Raw genomic sequence first — 25,934 nt, 5'->3', positions numbered from 1 at the left:
TTCTTTCCGTTCTATTTTTCTATAAAAAGAGGTATCACCATGATCGCCTCCCTTGTTCTCTTACAATGGCAATAGCGCCCACCTGAGAGGTGCCAGAACTGAGTTCCGGAAAGTTCTGGCTGAAAAAAAAGCCCTGTTCTTTCTTCACCTGCACACATGGAGCTGTTTCCCTAACCTATGTGTTCCTTTTACAGTGGTACCTTGGGTTAAGGACTTAATTTGTTCTGGAGGTCTGTTCTTAACCTGAAACTGTTCTTAACCTGAAGCAACACTTTAGCTAATGGGGCCTCCTGCTGCTGCCACACTGCCGGAGCACAATTTCTTTTCTCATCCTGAAGCAAAGTTCTTAACCTGAAGCACTATTTCTGGGTTAGCGGAGTCTGTAACCTGAAGCGTATGTAACCTGAAGCATATGTAACCCGAGGTACCACTGTATAGTCCTTGTAAATGGTGTGCCCAGGGACCCAATGCACTCAGTCAGGCCTATCTAGCCTTCAAATGCCTACTGAGGCCACACGCCTCACTGACTCTTGCTTCACACCCTGAGTTTTTGCCTGGCTGGAATGTATCCTCTTACTTGTCTGGATGAAGGATAGGTGGCATAGCTGTCCACTTTCCCCTTTTTTAAAGGGAAATTCCCTTATTCTGAATAGGATTCCTCGCAAGAAAAGGGAAAAGTTGACAGCTGGAGAAAGAAGCCTACTATACCAAGTTGAAATGTGCATATTACCCTCCAACCATATTTGCCTCTGGATACGCCCAGCACTGGCATGTGGTCCTCAGAATATTTAGAAGATAATGTGGCTCTCAGGCTGAAAAAGGTTCCCTGACTCATATGTATATGTCATATTAAGCTTTGTAGGGGTAGAAACTTTGTTCATCTGGAACAGAAAGAACGCTAGAATGATGATGGATCAATCTAGAATTCTGTGGGTACTTTTCCACTTTGGCATTAGCTCTCATGCCTGCCTGTGGCATTAGCTTTCATGTCTGCTTGCTGCTATTAAACCATTTATGTATGGCTTCTCAGTTACTTCCACAAACACCCCATACGCTTGCTGGAACTTAGGTCAAGGTGACATGGCATGACAACCTGTTCCATATTTACTTCTGAATGAGCACAAGTGGAATAGTTCTGGGAGGTGGGGAGAGGACTGTCACATTCTTTCTTATGTCTGAATGGGGTCTGCTGATTTTGGACTATTGATAATACATTGTTGCTGGTGGGTGATTATAATGGTCCATTGCAGAAACAACTAATGAATACCTGACAGCATGAGCACACTAGGGTTATCCTAGGAATGTTTAAGGGCTTAAGCATCTGTGGTTTTTAAAATCAATTTATTACATTTTTAAATAATTTGCTTATAAACCTAACTGTACAGGTGTCTATATTATAACAATTTAATTCAATACATGTATGTAATACAACAAATGATTATACAGTATAGGTGTGTTTTGAGATACTGGAGGAAGCATAACACAACTTACAATGTGGTTTAAAAAGGGGGGGGGGACACAACCATCTTTTCCTTTCTCATTCCCTATTGTAAAGTACAGTGGTACCTTGGGTTAAGAACTTAATTCGTTCCGGAGGTCCATTCTTAACCTGAAACTGTTCTCAACCTGAAGCACCACTTTAGCTAATGGGGCCTCCTGCTGCCGCTGCGCCACCGCTGCACGATTTCTGTTCTCATCCTGAAGCAAAGTTCTTAACCTGAGGTACTATTTCTGGGTTAGCGGAGTCTATAACCTGAAGCGTCTGTAACCTGAGGTACCACTGTACACCAGAACCAGCAACGACTAAAACAATAATAATTTGTGAGTACTGTGTGCACGTTACCATTTGCCCCATGGATTAAGCAGCAATGGCTGCAATCCTCGGCACACTTTCAGGGCCTAACTAAATGGGATGAGAAATGTGGCTCTTCCTGCCCTTCTGATACAATGATAACATTGTGAATGGAAAGAAGTTCCCATGCACTAGCCTTTCTGAACAAGAAATGCATGTAATAAACACACAATCCACACACCAAAATCTCAGGTTGAGAATCACAGGATTTATTTTCCAGAGGACAAGAGGAAAATCTGTCTAGAGAGACTGAGCATATGCTTCCCATCTCCACGCATCTGAACAAGTAGGAACTAGGAAACACAGCAAGTGTGTAGGAAAGAATATTGTGTCCTTGGGTGTCTTATCACAATCCAAGAAATAAGGGGAATGATTTTGAGAAGGCAATCTGTTGCCTCACCTGCTGAGGGAAAGATACTGGGACTTTCCTGACAGGTAAAGAGTAAAGGGGGCTCTTATCCTTTCCTCTTCCTGCTTAACTCTCAGTGCCTGAAGGGTATTTGGTTACTTCACCCCCCCAAAAAAGTAAAAAGTAAAAAAACCCACAGCCACGTGTGATGTAGCCTTCAGCCAAAGCATAGGCTCGGGCTGTGCACATTTTGTTGAATTTTTAAAAAAACAAATTAAATTTAAATGACATTTAAAAAGTTTTAAATAATTTGTTTTTATTATTTTCATGAATATAACCAGAACGATTTCTATTCAGTGTACGTTAGAAGTATGACATGTCAGAATGCAGTTTGTTGTTTACTATTACATCTATGGATTCTGTATGTTTAACAAGCACAAATACCAGTTTTACTCGGATATAGGTGCATCTCCCCCCAAAAGATGGTGGTTGTAAACTCTGCACCCCTTTATCTACATTATGAGGATTTTTCAAAAGGGTTTTAAAGCAAATAATCTATTTAAATGTTCACCCAACAATCCTGTTCTTCCTAGGCCCTATAACCTTGCCTAGGTAGAAGGAAAATGTGAAAAGTGAAAGGAAAGAAAAATAAAAGGCAGAAGATAAAGACTTAGCTAACAGGATGGATTATATACCCAGAACTATCACTAGATAGAACCTGCAGCAGCAGTAAGGCTGATTCACAATTTCAAAGATTGAATTGCCAGTACTAAATTACATTTCAAAGAGTTACAGAGCAACCGACAACCTAGACTGGAATTTCTTGAGTGCTTAATTTCACTTAAAGGCACTCCATTCCACTCTTTATTTGTAATAATATCTTCAAACCCAAGTGTCTGGAGCAACAATTCAGCATCCAGGAATGGGGAGACCCTGCACACAAATGGCTTTTCTTTTTGGCGCTAGCTGTTAGAGTAATGTCTGATGTGGGTCAGAGCTTCTTTTGAACCATCTACCCTTCAATCCTCCTCTTCCTGCTCCTCCTTTAATCTGGCCATCGGATCTCATCAGGCTTTTCAGTACCACCATCATTTAACACATCTCCTGCTCCTCACAGGATTACAGGCTCAGCACATTTAGGCAGACAACTTTATTGCTAAAACTCTGTGGGCGGGAAAAGGGAAGTGTCAGCAAGCTGCTGCATTGTGTCAAGCATTGTGTAAGGTGGTCTTTTCTTCAAGAATCAGGTTCAGCTTCCTCTCACTTTTGCATGAGATCTTGTATCAATAGAGTGTGCGTGTGAAAGAAAAAGGGGGGTGCCTTGTCTCTTGTTGGAACTCCGGAGGGGAAAACGGATCTTGCTCAGGCTTTTCTCCATTGCTACAGTAGTTTATGCAGTGCCTCATCTCTGGGCTTGGAGCATGCCGCAGCATTCCTGTCCCAGGCACCTAAGCAAGAAACAGCTGTGAGCGCTGCTTCCCTACATCAGCACTTTCAGTCCAGACCTCGCTGCTCCCTGCAATTTCCGCAGTTTTGAGAAAGTGTAGACACAGCAAAGACTGAACAGAAGCGTGGGGAGGGGGAGCATTCCTAAGGGGGGGGGACAGCATTGCAGAGTGGGCATTAGAAACATCGGCTGAGATTTGGGGCTGGCTGCGCAGGAAGGTGAAGAGAGGAAAGGAAGAAATGTGCTCAGTGTTCATCCTCCCCAGCTCCATCTTTTTCTCTCATGCAGTATGTAAAACAGTGCAATTAGATAACAATTACCAATTCAATTCCTACAGCAGGTGCCAATTGACACCTGCATCAGACAGTGGGTTTCTAGTATTTCCAAACAGAAGCCAAAAGCCAGCGGAGCTTTTATTTCTGGAGCACACTTGCCCTGCTGCTTTTCCCGCATGTAGATAAACGGTGCATGCTGCTCGATGAGAAGACCGGTCCTAATCCAGCTCAGGCAATTCTGGAGAAATGATGTGTTTGCCAGGAGTCCTGCCCATGGCTGAGCATGTATCACTGGGTCTCTGTGTATTTTGGGATATGAGGGCTTGTCTTCAGTCAGCTAGCTTCTGGGCAAGTGAACCAAAATGCCTTATGACAGTTCAGGCAAGCACCTGCAGGCTGAAAGGCCCCTGCTGCACAATCATCTTCTGGCTCTGAGCAAACTTTATATATCAGCAGTAAATCTGGAGCCGGAGGGGTCTTTTAACAGGGGTTAGTTGCAGAGCAGCTGGGTAGATGATCTCTTCACTCATGAGGCAAGCACTGCTGGGCAAAATACAAATGATGGGCAGAATTGGTTTGGAAAACTTTCCAGTAAACAAGTCTCCCTGGCTTGAGAAAATCAATTGCAAAAGTGCTGGCTCAGGCACACTCCTTGTGGTAAAGTTGCGGAACAGGTACAGTACCAACTACGAGCAAGAGAATAAGAAATGCCAGTCATCCTACAAGGTGTCTAGAAGGGCATTCTAAGCCTTACAGATCTGGATGGGTCAGCCATAGAATTGCTGTTTTGGAAACTTAAATACTAAAGAAGCCTTTGGCAAAAAGAATCCCCCACTGGACAGCTTTTCAAACAGCAACTGTCTCCTCACTTTTTTATCCTTATGCCAGCCAGTCTGCACATCACCAATTTATATATGGAGCAGTGACCAGTATACTTTTTTTAGAAGCAAGGCTTAATGAGAGCCAAGGCTGAGACCCACAGTCAACCTGGCTCTGCCCTGGAACATGCAGAATATTGGAGAGCAGTGCCTCTAAAAATATGCCAAATTGCTCCCGCTCACTGCTGAATAATCACAACATCTTAAGGGCAGGGAGTAATACTTTCATGTATCTCTTTCTGAATAAATTAACAAAGGTTCATAGAATGGTTATACCAAATCTATCTAGGCGAGGGGGATGTCAGTGTTTTCTTCAGTTGAAAATATATTTGTGTGCTGAAGATGCATTTTTTTAAAAAAAAAACATCAATTCAGTGTGCTTGCCTGATGCAGCCTTCCCTCAGAATCTGACCATCTGCATGCCAGTAAGAGAAATGGAAGGCAAAAATATAAAATTGCTGATTGAACAAGGATATCTAACTTGTTGCTAATATCAGCCGGAGGACTTGACAGTGGCCAATGCAACACCATTTATAAAAGGGATCCAGAGAGGAGCTGAGAAAGTACAGTTGGTTAACATAACATCTGTTCTTGGAAAACTAGTGGAAAGCATTATTAAATAATGTCCAAGGATGAAGAACAAGCCTTGATGAAACAGAACCAATATGGCTTCTGTAAAGGTAAGCCCTTTCACTAAACCTTTAGAGGGTTTTTTTTGAGAGTCAGCAACCATAAAATAGGGGTAATTCAGTTGACATGTGGAAAGTCCCACAGCAAAGACTCCTGAGTAAGCTTAGCGGTCATGGAATAAGAGAACGGGTCATTTTATGGATCATTGCTTAAGGAACAGGAAGCTGAGAGTAAAATAAAAGGGCAGTTCTCCCAGTGGAGGAATATGGGAAATGAGTCTCCCGGGAAGTGGTATGGGACCCTTGCTTTACAGCGTGTTCATAAACAACCTGAAGTTAGGGGTGAGAGCAATGAGTTTGCCAGGTTTGCTGATGATAGCAGACTGTTCTGAGTGGTTAAAATAAAAGTCTTTGCGGACTTCCGGGTCGGCGCCATCGCCGAATGGCGGACTCCCTCCGAGCTCCGGAGGGAGTCGGCTGGGTAGGGGTCGGGTCCTGCCGTGCCGGCGACGCGGGGACCCTCAAAAACTATGGGCGGAGATGCCCATGGACTTGGTGACTCGGCGGGCACCGTTTGCGCCCCCCGACCCGCGAAGGAGCCTTTTTAAAGGCTGCGGAGCGGGTGACGGGGGTGTGTGGTGCTGTGAGTCCAATGCTTCCCCTGCCCAGCGAAGCCGCATGCCACTCAGCGGAGAGCAACGACTTCTTCTTTGAAAATTTCGGATTTGGACTAAAAGGAACAACCCGTGAGTAAATTGATTGGACTTAAAAGGGAAATTTGATTTTTGAATTTGGAGCGAGCGGGGGGAGTGCAAAAAGGAAGTCCGCCCCCCCCCCCGTTGTAGATGGCTCAACGCAAGGATTTGACAACTAAGATCGAGAGATGAACTTGTTTACCTGAAAAAAATTTTTAACTTCACGAAGGGAAATTACAATAATTGTGCTGGAGGAGAAGACTGATTTGTGGGAACTAGAGTGCAACCCCCCCCGGAACCGGGAACGATCTGCTATGAGAGACTGGTGAAGAGACACAGAAACTTTGACAGCTGTCAAAGTAGCTGTCAAAGCAGCAAAATAAAAGAGAACTTTGTTACGATGGCTTTGCTGGTTAGATTTGTTACAATTTGGACATAAATTATTGGAAATAAAGGCAACAAGTTATTTGACTTTTGGGTCTGATTTTGAAAGAAATTAAGTTACCATATTCCCTCTAGAGGGAGGCTGGGACATTGCAACAGTAGCAGCAAGTGGAAAAATACTATGAATTTGAGCAGGATCTGTTATCTCTTGGGAAAGCTGCAAAAACGAAGCATTATTTTGTCTACAGAGGTTTCTATACTAAAGGAGACAATGGATTTATCTATTGAAAAAAGGAAGGGACTTGACGCAAGTTATGTTCCTGAATAACAAAAGCCTCTGTGGAGAACAAGAAGTTTCTGAATTAGAAGGTTTCTGCAGCAGAACAGGAAAAAGCAACCTGAGGAATAAGAGCTGCACCAAATTTGAAGCTGGAGTATTTGGAACATTCAGACTTTAAAAGGACCAAGAAATAGAATTTAAGTTAGACTCTTAAACATAGAGGTCTGGATGGAAGAACAATGACTTTTTCTGAGAGTTTTTTCGAGATTGGACTTTCTGAAATTAAAAGCTATCAAAAGACAGCAAAGTGGAGTTGAGATATAGACGTGGATACACCAGGCTGGCAGTAGACAATGGATGAACTTTGGGGATTGGAACCGGGGAATGGGGGGGGGGGAGATTTGGAATCCAAAGGCTGTAAAATTATATATTATTTCTTTCTTTTCTTTTTTCATGTTTGTTGTTTGAAAATAGGGGAATTCGTGGAAGGGAAATGGGGTCGATCTTAGGGAATTATATAAAATATAAGGAGAAATGGTTCATTAAGATAAATAAGATAAATTAATTTGGAATAAATGGGTTATTTAAAATTACAAATAAGGTTTTAAAATTTGGGGTAAGAATCTGTGGAATCAATTTAAGGGAAATGGAATACAAGAGGGGGAGGGGGGGAAAGTCCGGGAAAGATGCCACTGAAACCAAGTGTAAATCATATCTGTTTTTTCTTTCTTTCTTGCTATCTTTCCTTTTTATTCTGGAAAATTTTTAATAAATATTATTAAAAAATAAAATAAAAAAAATAAAAGGATTTGCAATGAGTTAAAAAGGGATCGTTCCAAACAGCGAAAACTGGGCATTAAAATGCCAAATGCAGTTCAATGTAAGCAAGTATAAATGATGCACATTGGCTTCATGGAAATGCTACTGGGGTCTGAACTGATGGTGACTGACAAAAGAATAAGACCTTGGGCTTGGGGTGAATAGCTCAAAATGTTAACCCAGTGTGTAGCAGCTGTGAAAAAGGCAAGTTCCATGTTGAGGATAATAAGGAAAGGGGTTGAAATCCAACAACATGATAATTATTATATTATACTAATCTTTCATGTGGCCAAATTTGAAATGTTGTGTACAGTTCTGGTTGCCTCACCTCAAGGGATATTGTAGAACAGGAAAGGTTCAGGAAAGGGCAACCAAAATGATCAACGGTCTTGAGCAGCCCTCCTATAAGGGAAAAGCTACCACAAATGAAGCTTTATGGTTGAGAAAACATGACATGATAGATATGTGCAAACCCATGTCTGCTGTGGAGAAAATGGACAGTGAGAAGTTTGTCTCCCACATTCAACTATAACTTGGGGCCATCCATTGAAGCTGAATGTTGGAAGATGCAGGATTGACAAAAGTACTTCACAAAGTGCATTTAAGTTGCTTCCACAAGATTCTAGTGATGGCCACCAACAGTGGATGACTTTAAAAAAGGTTTAGGCAAATTCATTGAGGATAGGGCTGCCAATGGCCACTAACCATGGTGGCCACATTCTAGCTCTACGGTTGGAGGCAAAATACCTCCGAATACCAGGGGGACGCAGGTGGCGCTGTGGGTTAAAGCCTCAGCGCCTAGGGCTTGCCAGAAGGTCGGCGGTTCGAATCCCTGCGGCGGGGTGTGCTCCCGCTGCTCAGTCCCAGCGCCTGCCAACCTAGCAGTTCGAAAGCACCTCCGGGTGCAAGTAGATAAATAGGGACCGCTTACCAGCGGGAAGGTAAACGGCGTTTCCGTGTGCGGCTCTGGCTCGCCAGAGCAGCGATGTCACGCTGGCCACGTGACCCGGAAGTGTCTCCGGACAGCGCTGGCCCCTGGCCTCTTAAGTGAGATGGGCGCACAACCCCAGAGTCTGTCAAGACTGGCCCGTACGGGCAGGGGTACCTTTACCTTTACCAGTTACAGCGAATCACAAATGGGGAGACTGCTATTGCACTAGGGTCTTGCTCGTGGGTCCTCTGGCATCCAGTTGACCACTATATGAGGACAGGATGCTAGACTGGATGGGTCATTTGTCTGCTCCATCAGAGCTCCTCTTACCTTAGGATCCGTGGTTAGCAAACTTTTAATCTGTGAACCAGGGCTAGGGTGTGCTCTCTGCCACACAAAGGCATGCATGCCTACATGACATGCACATGGTGCCCTGGGTTTCCCACACAGCTCTTCTGCTGCCCCCTCTCAAAAAGTTTCTTCTCCAAGGAAGCAACAGAAGAAGGAAGGCACAAACGGGGGGGCTCCCTGAGTTCCCGGTCCTTCACCCACCCCGCAGAAATCGCTCGTCTGTGAAAGCCCTTCCTGAAGCTGAACCTCGTCTAGCGGGCTGTTTATTAGACTCCAAGCCTCGGCCTTGATTTCATTCCTTTTGTTCAGATCCCAGAAGCCCAACGCGGCTCCCTCGGATTTGTCCCCAAATGGCTCAAGCAGCGGGGGCCTACCCACGAGACGCTGCCCCCCCCCAACCCACTCCCTGTAGGAGCTCCAGGCGCGATCCGCACTTAAGGTGCTCAGCCTTGGCTCTGTCCACTGGTTTCCCCACCGGCTCTGCAGCCCCACTCCTGCCTTCCGGCTCCTCTTTATTTCCGCCGTCCACCTATCCGCCGCCCCCCCCCCGCCGCTTCAATATAGCCGATATTCAGAACGTCTATCTTGAACCGTCGGAGGGGGAAACCTCCGGGCGCCTCCCCTTTAAGGCTCGGGGCGGTTGCACCGAACGGCTTCATGAATGGAGGCACGTGACCCAAACATCACGTGACGTGTCCGTGAGCGGCGGCAGCGGCGGACCCCGGACTCTCGGTCCCTCTCTGCGTGGCGGCCTCCCCCCCTCCCCGCCCCGGCTCCCCCCCTCCCCCGGCGGCACCGAGCGGAGAGGGTGAGAGACTGCGCGGGCGGCCTGGAGCCCCGGGTTCCACCTTTGGGGGAAGAGGGAGGAAGGCAAGGCAAGCCAGCGCCGCCGCCGCCACCCCCCCCCCTTCTCCACGAGGGAGGGAGGGAGCGAGCGAGCATTAATAAGCGCGGGGGGGGGGCGCGTCTGACATAGAAGCGGGGAGGGGGGTCTTTTTTAGGGGAGCCCTGCCTCTCGCTCTCCCAATTGCGCCCGGGAATTTCGGGCGCCGTGGAGTTCAGCGTTTCTCTCTCCACGGTGTTTATTTATTTTCATGATTATTATCTGAAGAAGCGACTCTTGCAATGTAGGTGGAGACTTCTGTTGACAGCAGCATGGGCCCCCCTCCCCAATTTCCACCCGGGAATGTTCTGGCGCGCTCGGTTGTGTGTGTGTGTGTGTGTGTGTGTGAGAGAGAGAGAGAGAGAGAGAGAGAGAGAGATAATGATAATATAGTGTGGGGGGAGGGATAGGTGGGTCTAGGTGAGCGGGCTTCCGTATTTCAGCAGCCGATCTTCGTTTCCCCACCTCCTTTCTTCTCCTCTGCTCGTTGACTTCATTTTCTGTTGCTGACAAATGGGTGGGTGGCTTCCCCCCTTTCTTTCCTTCTGAGGGGTTTCTGCGGCGTGGGTGGCCGTATTTATTTCCCCAGCGCTGTCGTTAGGAGGAGAGAAATGCCATTGCCACCCCACCCCCGGTTTTGCCTCGATCCTTATTGTTGTTGAGTTTGCTTCTCAAGTAGTGGGGATGAAAAAGTAGTTGGGCACCTTATTATTCCGTTTCTTCGGGCAGGTGCGCCCTCTCCCCTGCCTAGAGTGGGGGGGGGGAGCTGCTCCTTGCACACTTGTGTGTGTCTCCAGGGATGTGCAGCCATGTCTGCTAATGTTAAAGGGCTTGCCGTGCTGACTCATCAGGTGTCTGGGTGGGGGAAAGAGTGAGTCTATGTGGGGTGGGGCACAAGAAGGGGAATATGTAGAGAGTGTTCGGGATTGGAGGGGGGGCGATCTAAATCACCCCATTGCATCCCCTGGCACAGCCTACTGTGTGCAGAGCCCAGACACTGCTGACTCATCAACATGAGGTCACCACTAGGTATATGCTGCACAAAGGGAGGTAGGGGCTGACCGGCTGATGGGACCTGTCAAAAGGGTTAGCTGGGGGAGAGAGGGTGACTTGCTGACTCACTTTCTCACTGGGTGATAAGGCAGAGAAGGGTGCAAGTTCAGGAGATGGTTGGGAAGGGGATTCACCTGAGATTCTTTCTCTCTGCTACTTGTCTATATTTTGCCTGCATTCAAAATGCTGTGACAACTGTAGCTTTCTGAGCATATGTCATACAGTGTATATCCATGTGCGGTTTATGTGCATTAGGACAGAAGTAACTGTATGTGGGGAGTGTGTGTGTGTGTGTGTGTGTGTGTGTGAGGGAGAGAGAGAAAAAGGGTTACTTGGCAGAACTTTTGTGAGAGACCCATTCCTAAGTGCTTGTAGATTTACGTCAGTATGTATGTTTGCCCTGTCTGCTCGCATGTCCTCAGTGCTCTCTCTGTACATGTAGGTCTTAACTTTACTGCTTTGGCTAGCTTTATAGACTTTGTAAAATGGTAGTTCCTGAATACCTTTATGGAAATTGCTGCTACTTGTCTATGCCGTCTTTGTCAGACAGGCACGATGTCCTCAAGGACTCTGTGAAGGTGCTTGGCATGCTGTCACACTGAAGTGGGAAGGGCACAGAGATGCAGATTCCCTTGTTTGTGCCTGCACAGCTCTGCTTGATTTGTATAATGGAGCACGTCTGTGCAACAAGTGCATGCTGTCCTACCCTGAGTCCCTTGTGTGAAGTTCCCACAGTGAAGCTAGCTGAAGCATGCTATCGTCTACAGCCACAACTCTGGAGGGCAATCTGTCCTCTGCCAGTTTGAGAGCAGCTTGGCTACTGGGGACTGGGCAACTTAATCAGTATGTCATAGATATTTAGATTGTGATTATATGGAGATGGTTTGTGTGACAATAGCTAGCTGCGGTTTGATGTCCTTTTGACGGAGATCTCCACAAACTGATTCTAATTCTAAAACGGTAATGTTAGAAGGACAGAGAAAGTTAATCTAGTCTGATTCCATTCTCTGTAAAAGGATACTTCAAACCTAGTGTTCCTAACAGACTGATGCGTGGCATGTCTCTTTCCTGGTCTCATTGTAGCAGGATAGGAGATGATGAACAGCTGTCTTGATTCTCATTCTGGGTGTCTGACATGGCAACCTGGACAATGTATTATCCCTTGGATATTTAGATAATTGCAGTTACTTACAAAGCTTGTGGCAAATAGGAAGCAAAATAGACGTGCCTTGTCTAGAAGCACTGTACAGTATTTGAAAATAATGATTCAAAGGTGTGGAGAGAGATGAGCAAGCTCAGTTTTAAGTATAAGTATGATGAGCTCCTCAGTGATCATAACTAAGGAGTCTGGCAGTCTGGTAGGAAGAGGTCAGGTTACTGATTTTTGGTCCCCTTTACTTCAGTTCTGCTGAGTAAGAAGAAAACTTGTGTAAACAGCAGTTCTGAGGCGCTTTCTAAGCATAGCAGGGATATTGCTGGGGCCAGTCAGGTCTGCTTTGAGGAGACAGAATTCTCTAGTGACTCTATGTTTCTTGAAGTCTTAACTGGGTAAGCATCTACTTTCAGGTTAAATAATCCATAAGTGAGAAGTTATATATAGACAAGCCCTCATAAAACAAATGAAAGTCATATACTTGCAGATATGTACAGTGTAGTGTTGAAACTACTGTTCCTACTTCACCTGTTGAATAGCCTCCCGTTGCTGTTCTCGTCATGCCCATCTCCTTTCTCATCCCTTGCAGCTGGGCCTCCTCTGATGGGGCTGTCTCTGCTCCTGGAATGGGTGACGTCACCATGTTTACACTAGTTTGATGGCACAGCTCTGTGAATCAGGAATGTTGAGAATGGGGCCTGTGTTGAATCATGCGCTCTGCTGTCAGCTCTGTTGTGAGCGAAGAATTGGCGGTGCTTGTGCTGAGTGCAGGCCTTTTGAGCTTGGCAAAATGTGTCGAGGTTGCACTTTTTCCCTTTGCAGCCGTCGCACTTGGCACTTTCCAGTGTGATCTTTCTTCGGGAAGCTGTCAAAAAGCTGAGAAATCAGCAGTCTGGGGAGTTAGACCAAGTTTGTCTCTGTCTGGATGCCAGTTCTCTCTGGCCGTCCTCCTTGCATGATGTTAATAAGTCCTTCGGTGGCTAGCAAGTCAGGGCTGTAGAAGGGTCTGGTGCCATCCCAATTTATTTATTTTTTTAAATTTATTTTTTGGCTGTTTTGTTTGCTGAAGAGGGAAAAGAGAGGGGAAAAAGAAAAGAGGCTGGTGGTGGAACCGGTTCCGTTCAAACACTGTTGAAGCAAGAACCGAGCTCTGCTGGTGCCATCCCAATTTATGCTGGGTACAGAACACGCTAAGTTTTGTAGGGATTCCACTTCTTGACTGCCCTCTTTTGGCCTTTTAAAATCTTTCTAGTAAGGAAGGTTGTGCTTGTCTAGGCACAGACGCAGCACACATTACTCCTTCTGATGAAACTAAGATGCCTAAGTCTCATATACAAAGATGAGTTCGAGTATCTTCATGCTTTGACCCATCAGAGTGACTGAGGTTTTTTTTGCTGTGTCTCATCTTTTTCTCACAGCATAAAGGTAAAGGTAAAGGTACCCCTGCCCGTACGGGCCAGTCTTGACAGACTTTGGGGTTGTGCGCCCATCTCACTTAAGAGGCCAGGGGCCAGCGCTGTCCGGAGACACTTCCGGGTCACGTGGCCAGCGTGACATCACTGCTCTGGCGAGCCAGAGCCGCACACGGAAACGCCGTTTACCTTCCCGCTGGTAAGCGGTCCCTATTTATCTACTTGCACCCGGAGGTGCTTTTGAACTGCTAGGTTGGCAGGCGCTGGGACCGAGCAGCGGGAGCGCACCCCGCCGCAGGGATTCGAACCGCCGACCTTTCGATCGGCAAGTCCTAGGGGCTGAGGCTTTAACCCACAGCGCCACCTGCGTCCCCAACTCTCACAGCATAGACTTCCCCAATAATTTCCTGTGCAATGAAAGAGAACTATGAGCACTAAAGATTATTTCCAGGCAGCCTTTATATCATCTCTTCTTTTCCCAGATTATAATAAGTAACTTTGCATCCTAAACATTGATCTCTAGACATTATATTAGAGTCCTGGACTTGCCCTATGAAAAACATTCTTGAGTTGGCTGGGCAGGGCACTAAGCGTATTTACTCTCCCACTAAGTATCTCTTTCCTGGGATATCTGTGGAACATCACTTATACTTGGCATGGTGAATCTTATTATTTCCTTACTTCTGCTGGATTTACAAACGTACGATGGGCCTTTGCTTAAGCAGTTTCTGTACTTTAGAAATGTTCAGATCACTCTCACATGAATGCTTGCAATGATGCCTAATACATTCTCACATGTCTTAAAAGAAAATCCTACAACGGGAGAAGGAGATTGTGTTTGGATTATCAGTTCTAGTACTGTGGCTATTCAGTGAGTGGGGGACTTTCGTTTACAGTTCTGCTGCTGGAGACCTATAACTGCACATGGTTTTTAAATGGAGCAAAGTCAGAAAAATGAAAGCAAAGGGTTATACTGTTGAGAGGCATACTTGTGCATTCTGTAGCATTTATTTTACCAGTATTGAAAGAACATGATTTTTTAAAGCATTACTGTGGTGACAGAGGGAAGCCTTTGCCCTGTTGCAATTGTGTTTTGGGGGATGGCAATACTGTGTTCCTCCTAGTCTATTCTCTGAATTAAAAAACTTAACTAGCAATTAATGTCTCTTCCCCCCACGTATTTTTAGAATGCTGACTCCCAAATGGCGAGTCCCAATACTGCCTGCAATCAGGTTTTGGATGTTATAGCGCAGCAAGCTAAGTGTATTTTCCTTCAAGATCAGTAATTGTTTGGAACCTACTTGTCAGTTTTAAAGACAAAAATAAGTTGGTAGGTCCCTCTAGTAAGACAGTTGGGACCCACTGTGTTAGTGTGCAGTAAGCCTTTAATCAGTGACCACAGCCATATCCTTTGGGCATAAGCACTTTGCTTGTCAGCAGTTTTCGGTGCTCTAGGAATATCAGAGTTGTTGCTGGCCTATTAGTGATCTTGGAAAGCGCTGAAGCCATCCCTTCTGGGGGTGCTGCTGGGGGACCGTTCCTTGGCTTTTGCTGACACTAGCTTGTCTTAATTCTCTGCTATAAATGTGAACTGATGTTTTATGCATTTAACAAACAAGAACATGGGCTGTGTGGGAGAGGCATTTATTATGCCATGTAAGTGCTGATGATGTGCCTGGTGGGAGGTGGATGTGAAAACATCCCTGTCTGGATGCACATAGTGACTCCTCTGTCCCTGACACAGTCCTGGCCACACCAGCAGATTTTCTTCTTGCTTAGGGAAAAACCGTGGCTTCTGAACTATTCCAGACAAGTAGCCAAAGGTATAATATTTATGATGCCTAGTGTGTGTGCATTTTGGGGATGCATGTGACCTGTAAGACACGACTCATCTCTTGCTGCAATCCCAGATCTTCTGCAGGAGAACATTACTAGTGTTGCATAAAGTTCCAGATTAAGCCTTAAGAGTAGCACAACAGGATTCTGCTTTCTTTTTTGTTTGTGATATGTGGTGGACTGTTCTGGCTTATACCGACAGCTACACCAAGGCATGTCTGTATGTGATGTCTTTTTTATGAATCCACTTTTGTCTGCTGGTTTCAAAAAGAACATTCTAATAATGTACTCGGCAGTAAAAATTTGCTTGCAAATGTACTTGCTGTCCCATGTGTCTTGTGAATTCTGGCATTGCAACGCTGAATTTTATTCTCGCTAGACTAACACAATGGATGTAAAATTACTAAATGTAAAAGTATAATCAGTGTGGGTTCTTTAATTTGCCTTCTGATTTCCTGAGCTTTAACTATAAAAACCTGATTACACTTCCCAGGCTTATTTCTGAAATCATAATTGCTGGAATCTTGAGAATCTTTAAACTTTTTTTTTAAAAAAGTTGCATTTGGCATAGATTTCCCTAGCGACACACATTCTGGAAGCTTAGAACATAGTGACATGAAACCAGTAAACCAGCCTTTCCTAATCTTGCACCCTCTACTACAACTCCCATAATTCCTAAACATTGTCTATGCTGGATGTATCTTATAGAATTTGTAGTCTTCTTATTATTTATTTATTTGAACCCCATCTACTAACTGTCCAGTTTCTCTCTCTCTCTCTCTCTCTCCCCCTCTCTCTCACACACACTCTTATGCATTTCCTCCAACCCAGAAATGGCTCCCAAATGTTGAGTCCCTTAGGTGTTAGTCGCAAATATCTGGAGAGCACTAGGTTGGGGCAGTTTTCTAGGAGCCTGTATGCTCCCTATCATTCCCTCTTCTCCCTGCCCGCCACCCCCTGTGTCTTGCTATTCAGTTTCTCAGACAAAGAAACACTTGAGACAGGTTAGGTCAATTCATATGCACCAGCTTCTGTCATAGGGAGTATTTATGAAGGCTGCTCCCACACAAACTCTCTAGTTTATGGGGTGTCATCGTAGCTCGTGTAGCTTTCAGCCCAATCATGGAAAGAGAGACAGGCTGGTTCCCTGGCAAGCCTCTTGGGCTACAACTCTCCTGCTTGGTTATACTACGAAGCATGTACTGTAAGCAAGGCTGTTAGTATGCTGAGTCAGCATGACTGGCTCGGCACAGGCGTGCAGGACCCTGGCTGCCAGGCTATTTTTAAATGTGGCTTCATCCTGCTCTGGCTCCTCCCAGGGTTCTGAATTCCCCCCCTGCCATTTGCCTTCAAGTATTATAGAGAACGGTGGGGCTGGTAGGGACAGAGGTGGCAAGGAGCTGTTGTAAGTCTCTCTGTTTGGTTCATGCTGTGTGGAGCGCATAGGGATTTGTTCCAGCAGGGAGCCTTGCCCACTTCCCTGCCTGGTTCCTGAGCCAGATAAGTAGGGATCTGTAAATGAGGGCTCAGGATCTTGAGTTTGATGGTGACCTCTGGCCGTTCTCTTTTCTTGCAGAATCTGACTGTGAAGGCTTGCGTGTTATGACGACCCCCAACAAAGGAAACAAAGCCTTGAAGGTAATGGGGCACGAGTGGGGCTGAGCCATCCGTGGACACTACCAGAGCTCCCGTGATACATGTGTTCCCTTCTGTGTCCCCACAGGTGAAGCGGGAGCCAGGTGAGAATGGGACCAGCTTGACAGATGAAGAGCTGGTGACCATGTCTGTGCGGGAGCTGAACCAGCATCTGCGGGGCTTGTCCAAGGAGGAGATCATCCAGCTAAAGCAACGCCGGCGGACCCTGAAGAACAGGGGTTACGCCGCTAGCTGCCGTGTCAAGAGGGTGACACAGAAGGAGGAGCTGGAGAAGCAGAAGGCAGAACTTCAGCAGGAGGTGGAGAAACTGGCCTCGGAGAATGCCAGCATGAAAATGGAACTTGATGCCCTGCGCTCCAAGTATGAGGCGCTGCAGAACTTCGCCCGGACCGTGGCCCGGAGCCCTGTCACCCCTGCCCGGGGCCCCCTTGCCGCCAGCATGGGGCCCCTTGTGCCCGGCAAGGTGGCCACCACCAGCGTCATCACAATAGTGAAATCCAAAACGGACGCCCGGTCTTAGTGAAAGGAGCACTGCCTGGGCTTGTGTGTGCAGGGCAGTTAGGCACAAAGCTCATCCGGAATCCCCAAAGCACAACCCTCTCCCAGATGGCCTAGCCCACACAGGCACACGCTGGCCTGCTTGTCACTGCAGTCCCTTTGTTTTTAGCTTTGTTCTGGTTGGTGTGACTGATGGTAATGCAACCCTTCTGTGTGAGCAGAACCTTCCACCCAGAGGTATTCTGGGGCCAGAGACTGAAGGACCTCGGTACTCTAGCCAAAGAGATTCTCAGCAGCATGGAATAAATTCTTGGGGAGAGAAATCGCCCAAAGGGGGGAGGGCAGAGGTCATAGAAAGTTGGAAGACCTGCTGTCAGTGATGACTTAGACCATTCTTCCAGGGTTGTGTGTCAGCTGTCCAGTCTGCTGCTTGTAAATTGCTTGGTATCAGTGGCTATAATGGGGGTAGTTTGTGTAACCATGTTTATATTAACATCTAGTTGCGCCTTTTATGTTTAAAGGTGGGATTCCTTAGGACTTTTCCTAAAAGGGGAGGGAAGGGGCAAAACTGCAGTTTCCTGGTGTCTGTGCTGCTGAGAAGGGAAAGGAGCCAGGAATGGGCACTGTTGTAGCCTGCCTGTCAGGTAAAAGGCAGGTTCTACCATGGTGACTACAGGCCGGTTTTGTGCCTAATGTGTTGCACTGAACAAGACCAAAATCACTAGTTGTTTCCTGTGTTTGGAGAGTATCAAGTGTCTCTAGTGTGATGGTTTACACAAGTCTATGTGGTTTTAAATAGCCCTTTATTTAAGAGAGAAACATTCATTTGAAAGAATTCTTAAATTATCTAAGTCTCAAAAGTAAAACTGGATGAACAACTTGGATTTAATAGTCTCCTTTTTAACCTGAGAAGGGTGAGAATATTTGACTGTCATATTCCTGGAGACTTTGCTAATTTAAAAGAAAAGAAAAAGAAAAGCAAATTTTAAAAGTTTCTCGCTAAGTCTTTGTGGCTCCAAGGTTGTTTTTTATAAAGAGTTATCAGACTTTTATTTATAAATAATGTAGGGGGGGGAGAGACAAAAAAAGGCTAGTCCTGTTTGATATCTTTTTGCAATTGTACCAAAAGTGACTTATTCTTGAACTCCTCACCCGCTTCTTTTGTGCTCCTGTTGTGTTTAGTTGTCTGTGCTCTGAGGTCTTGTGTGGCGCTGTGATGTGATGGTGCCAATGGCCATCTTTGCTGTGTGGATGTCCTGTGAGCATTCTTTTTTTTTTTTTTGCTTTTCCTGGGCTGAGGGCAGGGCTTTCTTGGGCATTTCCCAATGACCTTCTGATGATCCTCTCATTAGAAGGTTTATCTGTTTATGATGGCCTCACTTCCTCGGCTGCTGAAGTCTGAGGTAAATTGGTGTTGCTGAAACTGAATAAATCAGGCATAGGCAAACTCGGCCCTCCAGTTGTTTTGGGACTACAACTCCCATCATCCATAGCTAGCAGGACCAGTGGTCAGGGATGATGGGAGTTGTAGTCCCAAAAAACATCTGGAGGGCCGAGTTTGCCTATGCCTGGCATAAATTATAACTGGCAGACACTCTTGCCTTCCCCCATGCCACTTTGCATCACAGAGTTTGCTTTCCTGTGGATACTGGGTCTCCAATGGTCAGTCCCAACATGTCAAAAAAGGTTGGGTAGAGGAGGCCACTGCCCATGCTGCAGCAACATGAATCAGTTAGTGGAGCTGGCAATGTAACTTACTCCAGTATTTCCTAAGGTTGGGCCACAGGCTGCATACATCTAGGTTCATTCCTTGGGAAGAATTATTTTGCTGTCAATGCTACCATCAACTTACCTCCTGGCTGTTGTTTTCTATTCTTGGGCATGTTGAGAAGTACTTGGGAAGCGCCAATGGAAACTCCATAGAGACTCAGTGTGATTGTTAGTGTGACCCAGGAAAATCCAGCTTTACTATTTATTCTCTGGATACTCATAAAGTGTTGTTGGAAGCCTGGTCACGAGGTTCTCCAAAGGAGAACCTTCTGGCAGCCTGCTCTTTTCTGAGAGGAGGAGTTGCCCTGCCTTCTGTGCTGCTACCCAGAAGTGTTTGGTTCACAGGGAGCAGGTGGTCATCCCTTTATCAAGAGGAGCATGTTGGGACTTTGGCAGTATATATTTGTCAGGCTATCTCTCTAGGTGTGCACTTAAAACTTGGGGCTTTGCCTAGAAAACAGTGTTCTTCAGAGCAAGCACAGCTAATGAGTTCTAGTCGAGATCACATTCAGAAATTTTGACTGAAGCAGCATAAGAATAGCACTATAATTGGCAGACACTAGAACCCTCCAGCTGTTACGATATTGCCAGCAGGATCGAGAAACTTGCATAGCTCAGGCTGGGCAGTACAGAATCCGGTGGCTTTTCAAACTGACATTCTACTAGATTTGGCCTTCACGGCTAAAGAGAAAAACTTAATGGCCAATTTTGAAGCAAAGAGGTCAAATTCGTATAAGCTGAAGGGCCAAATTCTTACCCAGCAGATACCCAGGGACAGCACTCAACAATTTCCATTGAAAATGTTTTTTCCATTTCAATTTGCTGAAAATTAATTCCCCGGAGTCATCTTCCGAATAACCCACTCAGTGTGAGAATTTCACTGCCTAGAACATCTGCTAGGTGCAAGAAAGAAATAAAGCTTTAAATGAGGATTAGTTGTCGAAAGTCCTCTTCTTGAGCTCTCTCCAACTGCAAGCTTGCTGTTTGCAATGTAAAGACAGGGCTGCTCTCTACCGCCAGTGGTTCTTGTAAATATCGCAACCATTCTTTCGACATGGCAACCTGGGGTGCTTTTCTGCTGCCCTTTGAATATGTGGACTGCAAATATGCAGTTGGCAGTACAGGAACAAGGAAGAGCAAATGGTAAAAAAGTGTGGAAGGTGTGTGTTTAAATAATAAAAGAACTCTGGTGTGGATGTACACTTAGCTTTGCTGGAGATTCCACCAAAAATTATATTGGCTACTCCATACTGCAAATTTAGAAAGAATAGGTATGAGGCTGCTATTGGCAAGGCAGCACCTTTCGCCTACTAAGGCTGTTAGGTGTCCGACCTGAAAATGATTGAATTGTATGGAGTATGTTAGGGCTGCTGTGGGTCAGATGTGAGCTTGTAAGGTCTGGTAAGGCTCCAGGAATTTATGTCTCTCCTGGTTTAAAAGGTTTAGAAACCATTGGAGGATTGATTATGTAGGATTGCTGGGTCCAGAGCTGTCCTACCTTTTATTGTTTTTTAATCCTTCTACCTCTCTGTACATCTTTCCCTCCCATCTTCAAGCTGTGCATATTTTCTTCCCCTTATTGCCTTCCATTTTCTAGTCCTTGCCAAAGAAATACAAATTCTGTGAAAACCAAACAGTTGTAATCTGAGGAAGCAATATTTATGCAAACTTGTCAAACTGAGAAACCACAATAGCATGTAACTTGGGTTTCCTGGTCACCAAACTGACAAGCGAGAGGTGGGATGTGTGTGTGAAGTGAAATCTTAGGTCACGTCATAGCTGGCTTTTGAGAGTCACGTGAAGGGCAGTTCCATGGGCTGCCATGCTCCCTTGATGAGCAACAACTCTTGAATGCCAGCTGTCTGACCTCTGCCTGCCTCTCCATTGGCATTGGTGTGCTTCTCTGTACTGTATACTGCTCCATGGAAAGCAGGGCGACGACACCTTTGGTGGTAACTTTGATATTTAAACACAGCTTGTATGAGAAAGTGATTGAGTGGGGCTGTCTTTCTGGGGTAGAAGTTTCTTTTCAACAAACCTTGTTGACTCTTATCATGGACAATTGTCCAGAACAGTTCTTAACAGCTTGCTGGAGTTGGCTGGGCTTCCATTGCTGCTTCCTCTTAATGGGTTGTCTACTGTTTCCATCTAGATCTTGGATAGCAAGAAGGGCTCCTACTGAAAGTCTCTCCTCTAGAGTTGCAACTCGTGTCCTTTCCGAGGCCTAAAGAGGCGAGACGCTGTCCACAGCTGGGTTTGTTGGAAGAAGTTGCAGGTGCATCACCTTGAATACAGCAGGTGTGTTATCAGGCATGTTCTGGCTTTGGAAAGTGGGAAGGATTGAAATGAAAGTGATGAATCTTCCAACACTCAAGGGGCCCTTCAAACCTCCCATCTTCCTTTACCCAGTTTCAGTCCGTCTCCTACTGTTTATGAGTTCTTTCCATCCCAGGTGCCCCTCTCAAGCCCTTCCCCTTGATTTCTCTTTCTGGTATATAGAATTCGGAGTGTGATGGTTCTTGTTTTCGAGGTGCTTGTTTGTTTGGTTTTTCTGCTGTGAAGGGTGTTGTGTGTTTATTTCTCCTTTTTTATTATGGGGCATTTTGTTTGATGCAACAGGTGGGGAGCTTTGCTTTCTACTTAGCTGCAGAGCAAATACGTGAAGTATAATTCCGCCCACATGTGGCTGGCTTGTGGCGGGGAGGGGGAGGGGGGCTTGTTTTATGTCGTGGTGAATTGTGTAAAAGTGATCTCTTTGATTATGGAACAATTATTTTGCTTTGGAAAAAGCAAGCAAGACTGCAGGCTAGGACTAGGGTATTTGACACTTAGGCATGGGTGGAGATTGCTCAGCGTTTGCGCATTGTGCCCTCAGGTTGGATAGCTGGGAGTGTGTGAGTGCATAGATACATGGACACACACATCACATGCATTCATGCTTAAAAGTCATGCATTCCTTGTGTCAGGTGTTCCTTTTTGCATCTCTTGTGCCCTTGGTACACTCCAGAGATGTTGCAAGTTGGCCTTGGCAGGGGGTTGGACTAGATGACTTTTGAGGTTCCTTCCAAGTCTATGATTCTATGCTTTCTTCATATGTTACCTTTAAACAGGATTGGCATCCTGTGTATTGATGAAGCTGCACTCAGAATTGTAGCAGAGCTCCAGCGGCATCTTGCCTTCCCTTCCACTGGAAAACGCAAGCACTTATTGACAGCCCCCCTTTCTCTCTCTCACACACACACCTTCCTGATGTCTCAAGCTATATTTTGTCAGAAAACATGCTAATGCACAGGAAGGTCATTTCCTGTTTGATAACATTGCTGCTTTCTTTGATACCTGCAGTAGCAGGTAGCTGTGGCTGCTAAAACAGAGGTTCTTCCCCATGTTGAGAGACCAGGACAGTATCTCATGGCAATCTTGCTGTGAACATCAGGCAGGTTCTTCCAAGAGATGAGGATTTATGTTTTCCTCTCCCGCTATCTGATGTATACAAGCTCCGGACACTTGTGGCTGTCACCTGTATGAACACTGAGCAGTTGAAGTGAATAGACTCCTCTTTCCCAATGAAGGTATGTTACTGTCTGGCTAAGGTATGTTACTGTCTTGCTAAGGCAAGGGGGGTTGTTATCTTCAGAGAGTTCCAAAACAAATCCTACTTGTCGTTGCTCTTGCCCTCACCTGCAGTTTGTTCTGAGTTTATTACACCCTTTGCCAAAATGGAATATTATGGAGAAAAACAATACAAATAAGAATATTCAGAGCACTTAATGAGACGGGCTAAGGACTTTTCCTCCCCAACCTCCAGATGTTGAGGATAGTCCTTACAACATATTGATAAAAGAAATACACTGCTGCTTTAAAATGTTTCTTAAAAGGGGGGAAGAGGAGTATTTTGATAAATAAATAAATCTCAGTCTCCAAAGCTAATAAAACTGGAGATTAATTCTATGTGCCAGGGGTGTAATAGCATATTGTCAAGTCCTGGGGCTCTTCTATACAATGGGAAAGCCCAATGAATTAATCAGTATTTATTGCTAAATTATTGTCCTTTTTCAATCTGTAGATATCTGATAACTGTTGGGGATTTGTTGCCACAGCCCCAGTGGAGGTGTTGTTAATTTATTTATGTATATAGTGTATGTTTGTTGATATGAAGCATTCTTTATTTTGTATATGACCAATAAACATCTTTAAAGAGGCTGGTTCCTATGATATTACTGACTAAATTTAGACTGGCAGATTTGTTTCCTGTTGCTGACTGAATTGACTGAGGCTTGGTTGATTTCATGCAGGGAATGTACCTTTTTTCCCTGCTGTAGAAAAGAAAAAACAAATTTGCTTCCTCTTAGGGACTTCCCAGACAATCCATTTTAGCACAATACTTGTGCAATTATTACCCATTTGTTGCAAGCAATCCAAGTAACTTCCCTCAAATTTGCACTTCTGATGCCTTCTTCCCGCACTGGATGGATATTTTCGACCTTTGTAAGTCTTTCTTCAATTAGCATATATGTTGCTGTTCTGCCTGCTGTGTGGAATTGTGTTGTCATCCCTCATGACATCAAATGATTTTTTCATACTTTTTTCCTTTTTTAAAAAAGAACTGCATCCCCAGTTGTGCTGAGCACTTGGAACATTTCACTACTTAGAAAAAGTTTTAAAAGCATGAAGTCTGTTGCTTTCCTCATCCACTACCCTGCTATTTTTTTAAAAAAACACTCTTCATAAAAAAGAAACAATTCTTTGCTGATTTTATGCTGTTCAGTTGTAAAAAGCCAGTTGTAACTTTTTTTTTAAAAAAAAGACATTGCAGCAAAGCCATTTCCTTACTAAAGTAGACATAAGGTACTGCACTACTGGAGCTAGAGTTTGACTAGTATTAAGGATGATATTTAATTGCTTAAGAGAGTGGCTAGCTTTTGTATGGACATGCTCAGGTCCTTCAGTCCTATGTACATCTGGAGGTCAATCTAATTCTGTGTGATTGACTTACATGTAAATGGGCCAAGGATGGGGCCATAAATGCTGTTGACCTCAACTTTGTGATTCAGAAACAGGTCAAAGCACAAGACAAATGCCCATTTCTGTTCTCTTGTATTGGGTAAAATCAGAGCATCATAATCTTCCTCTTTCCCAGACCACTTAAAAATTATTGGTGGTTTTTACTCCACAGTGGATGTTGAGATGATGATGATTAATTCATCTATCACCCTTTGTGAAAGACCAAAGGGTTGTTTACAACATAAAACATAAACAGTATATGTCAATATGTCACATGATAGTTATTTAAAGTACTGTAAAAGAGACATAATGAATTTGTTTTTGTAAATCAGCATGAGAAACAAATCATAATTAACAATGTAATGCATAAAACCTGTGCTAGCACACCAGAATTCCATGTATTTTGGTTTAGGCCAGTGCTGCTGGGGAGGTACACACTTTCTGTCTGAAGGCAGCAATCCTTATTAGCCCCCCACTTCCCCATCAACAATTTTCCAGACCTATTCCACACCCCCCCCCCGCCACTCAATTTTGAAAAATAAACCAAACAGACTAAGACTTATTTTAATGTGTTTATTATGATAAGTATTCCATGTGCCTGTGATAGGCTACTGACTTTGTATGGCTTTTGCTTGCTCATGTCACAACGTTGTTTATAGTCATAACAGGACTATAAGTCAGGACTAAGTCAGACATCTGGAACTACAGGGCAGAACTAGCTCCATAAGCTTCTACAGTACAGTGGTACCTCGGGTTAAGTACTTAATTCGTTCCGGAGGTTGAACCTGAAACTGTTCTTAACCTGAAGCACCACTTTAGCTAATGGGGCCTCCCGCTGCGCCGCCGGAGCACGATTTCTGTTCTCATCCTGAAGCAAAGTTCTTAACCTAAGGTAATATTTCTGGGTTAGTGGAGTCTGTAACCTGAAGCATATGTAACCTGAAGTGTATGTAACCAGGGTACCACTGTATATGGATGGCTCTGTCTCTCTTTGTGTCTCTTAACTTGCAATATTCTTCTATGTTTAACTGTAAGTGAAAAAGAGGGGAAATAAGCATAAGGGACAAAGGAAACTTTTATACAGTCAAATTATTAGACCATCTATCTCAATACAGTATTGTATACAGTACACTGACGGGCAGCAGCTCTCCAGCATTTCAGAAAGAAACATTACCAGCCCTACCTGAAAATACAGGGATCAAACCTGCAGGTAGAACTGGAGGCGCTTGCTTTATATATGAAGGACCATGCTGGTAACAGCAAAGTCGCTGACTTACAGCATGGGGCTTTCATTTCTGCTGTAATTAAAAAAGAAAAGCTTGTGTCCAGCTATAGCAGCAAGGATGTGCACGGCTTATGGGGTATAATAAGGAACATTTGACAGCTGTCAAATAAGAGAGGGTCAATTGCTCACTTTCTCTGCCTTCCTTAGATCATTTTCTGATGCTGCCAATTGTATAGAAATGACCAGATCTGCGCAGTTGCCTCGATTTCTGATTTCCCATTGGGGGAAAAGTAATCACAGAAAACTGGTGCTTCACAGCAGTTATGAATGCCAGCTGTTGACTCCTTTAGCTGTAATTTCTTGCTCGACCGTCAGGACTGTTGGACAAAATGCTCAGATTGTATCAGCCAACGGTTCCTGGGCTTAAGACCTCGGTCCCCTCTTTCGGGAAAACGGCAGGAGGGAAGGTGAATATCAAATCTGAGAACTACCTGGCCAGAACTAGCGCAGCTCTGGCGCGCCTAAGGTTGGAAAGTGCTCGGCTGCCGCCACCCTTT

The 25,934-nt window shown here is 45.0% G+C and overlaps 1 protein-coding gene and 2 long non-coding RNA genes across 6 annotated transcripts; 1 reads left to right on the top strand and 2 right to left on the bottom strand.

Moving 5' to 3' along the window:
* Positions 1 to 25,707, bottom strand: LOC307211245. Its single transcript, XR_013836355.1, has 3 exons — positions 25,567 to 25,707; positions 25,092 to 25,180; positions 1 to 1,753 (listed from the first exon to the last, which is right to left on the bottom strand). It is a non-coding gene; the product is annotated as an uncharacterized lncRNA (long non-coding RNA).
* LOC307211244 lies at positions 3,337 to 9,345 on the bottom strand. The gene is made up of 2 exons (XR_013836354.1): positions 8,870 to 9,345; positions 3,337 to 4,609 (listed from the first exon to the last, which is right to left on the bottom strand). It is a non-coding gene; the product is annotated as an uncharacterized lncRNA (long non-coding RNA).
* MAFG (MAF bZIP transcription factor G) lies at positions 9,613 to 23,349 on the top strand. 4 transcript variants are annotated; one of them, XM_079967704.1, is made up of 3 exons: positions 9,613 to 9,698; positions 16,804 to 16,865; positions 16,951 to 23,349. In XM_079967704.1, exons 2-3 carry the CDS (start codon positions 16,830 to 16,832, stop codon positions 17,401 to 17,403), a joined length of 489 nt encoding a protein of 162 aa, XP_079823830.1. In that variant the 5' UTR covers positions 9,613 to 9,698; positions 16,804 to 16,829; the 3' UTR covers positions 17,404 to 23,349. The 4 variants fall into 4 exon arrangements, with proteins under 4 accessions (XP_079823830.1, XP_079823832.1, XP_079823829.1 ...); XM_079967706.1 differs by lacking the exon at positions 9,613 to 9,698 and adding an exon at positions 9,863 to 10,017; XM_079967703.1 differs by lacking the exon at positions 9,613 to 9,698 and adding an exon at positions 15,043 to 15,214.
* Positions 25,708 to 25,934: the final 227 nt, after the last annotated feature.

This window comes from Podarcis cretensis (genome assembly GCF_951804945.1).
Source record: "Podarcis cretensis genome assembly, chromosome: 2".
Classification (NCBI taxonomy): Eukaryota; Metazoa; Chordata; class Lepidosauria; order Squamata; family Lacertidae; genus Podarcis; species Podarcis cretensis.
Note: the sequence above shows the minus strand (reverse complement) of the source record. Positions and strands in the feature narration are given on the sequence as shown.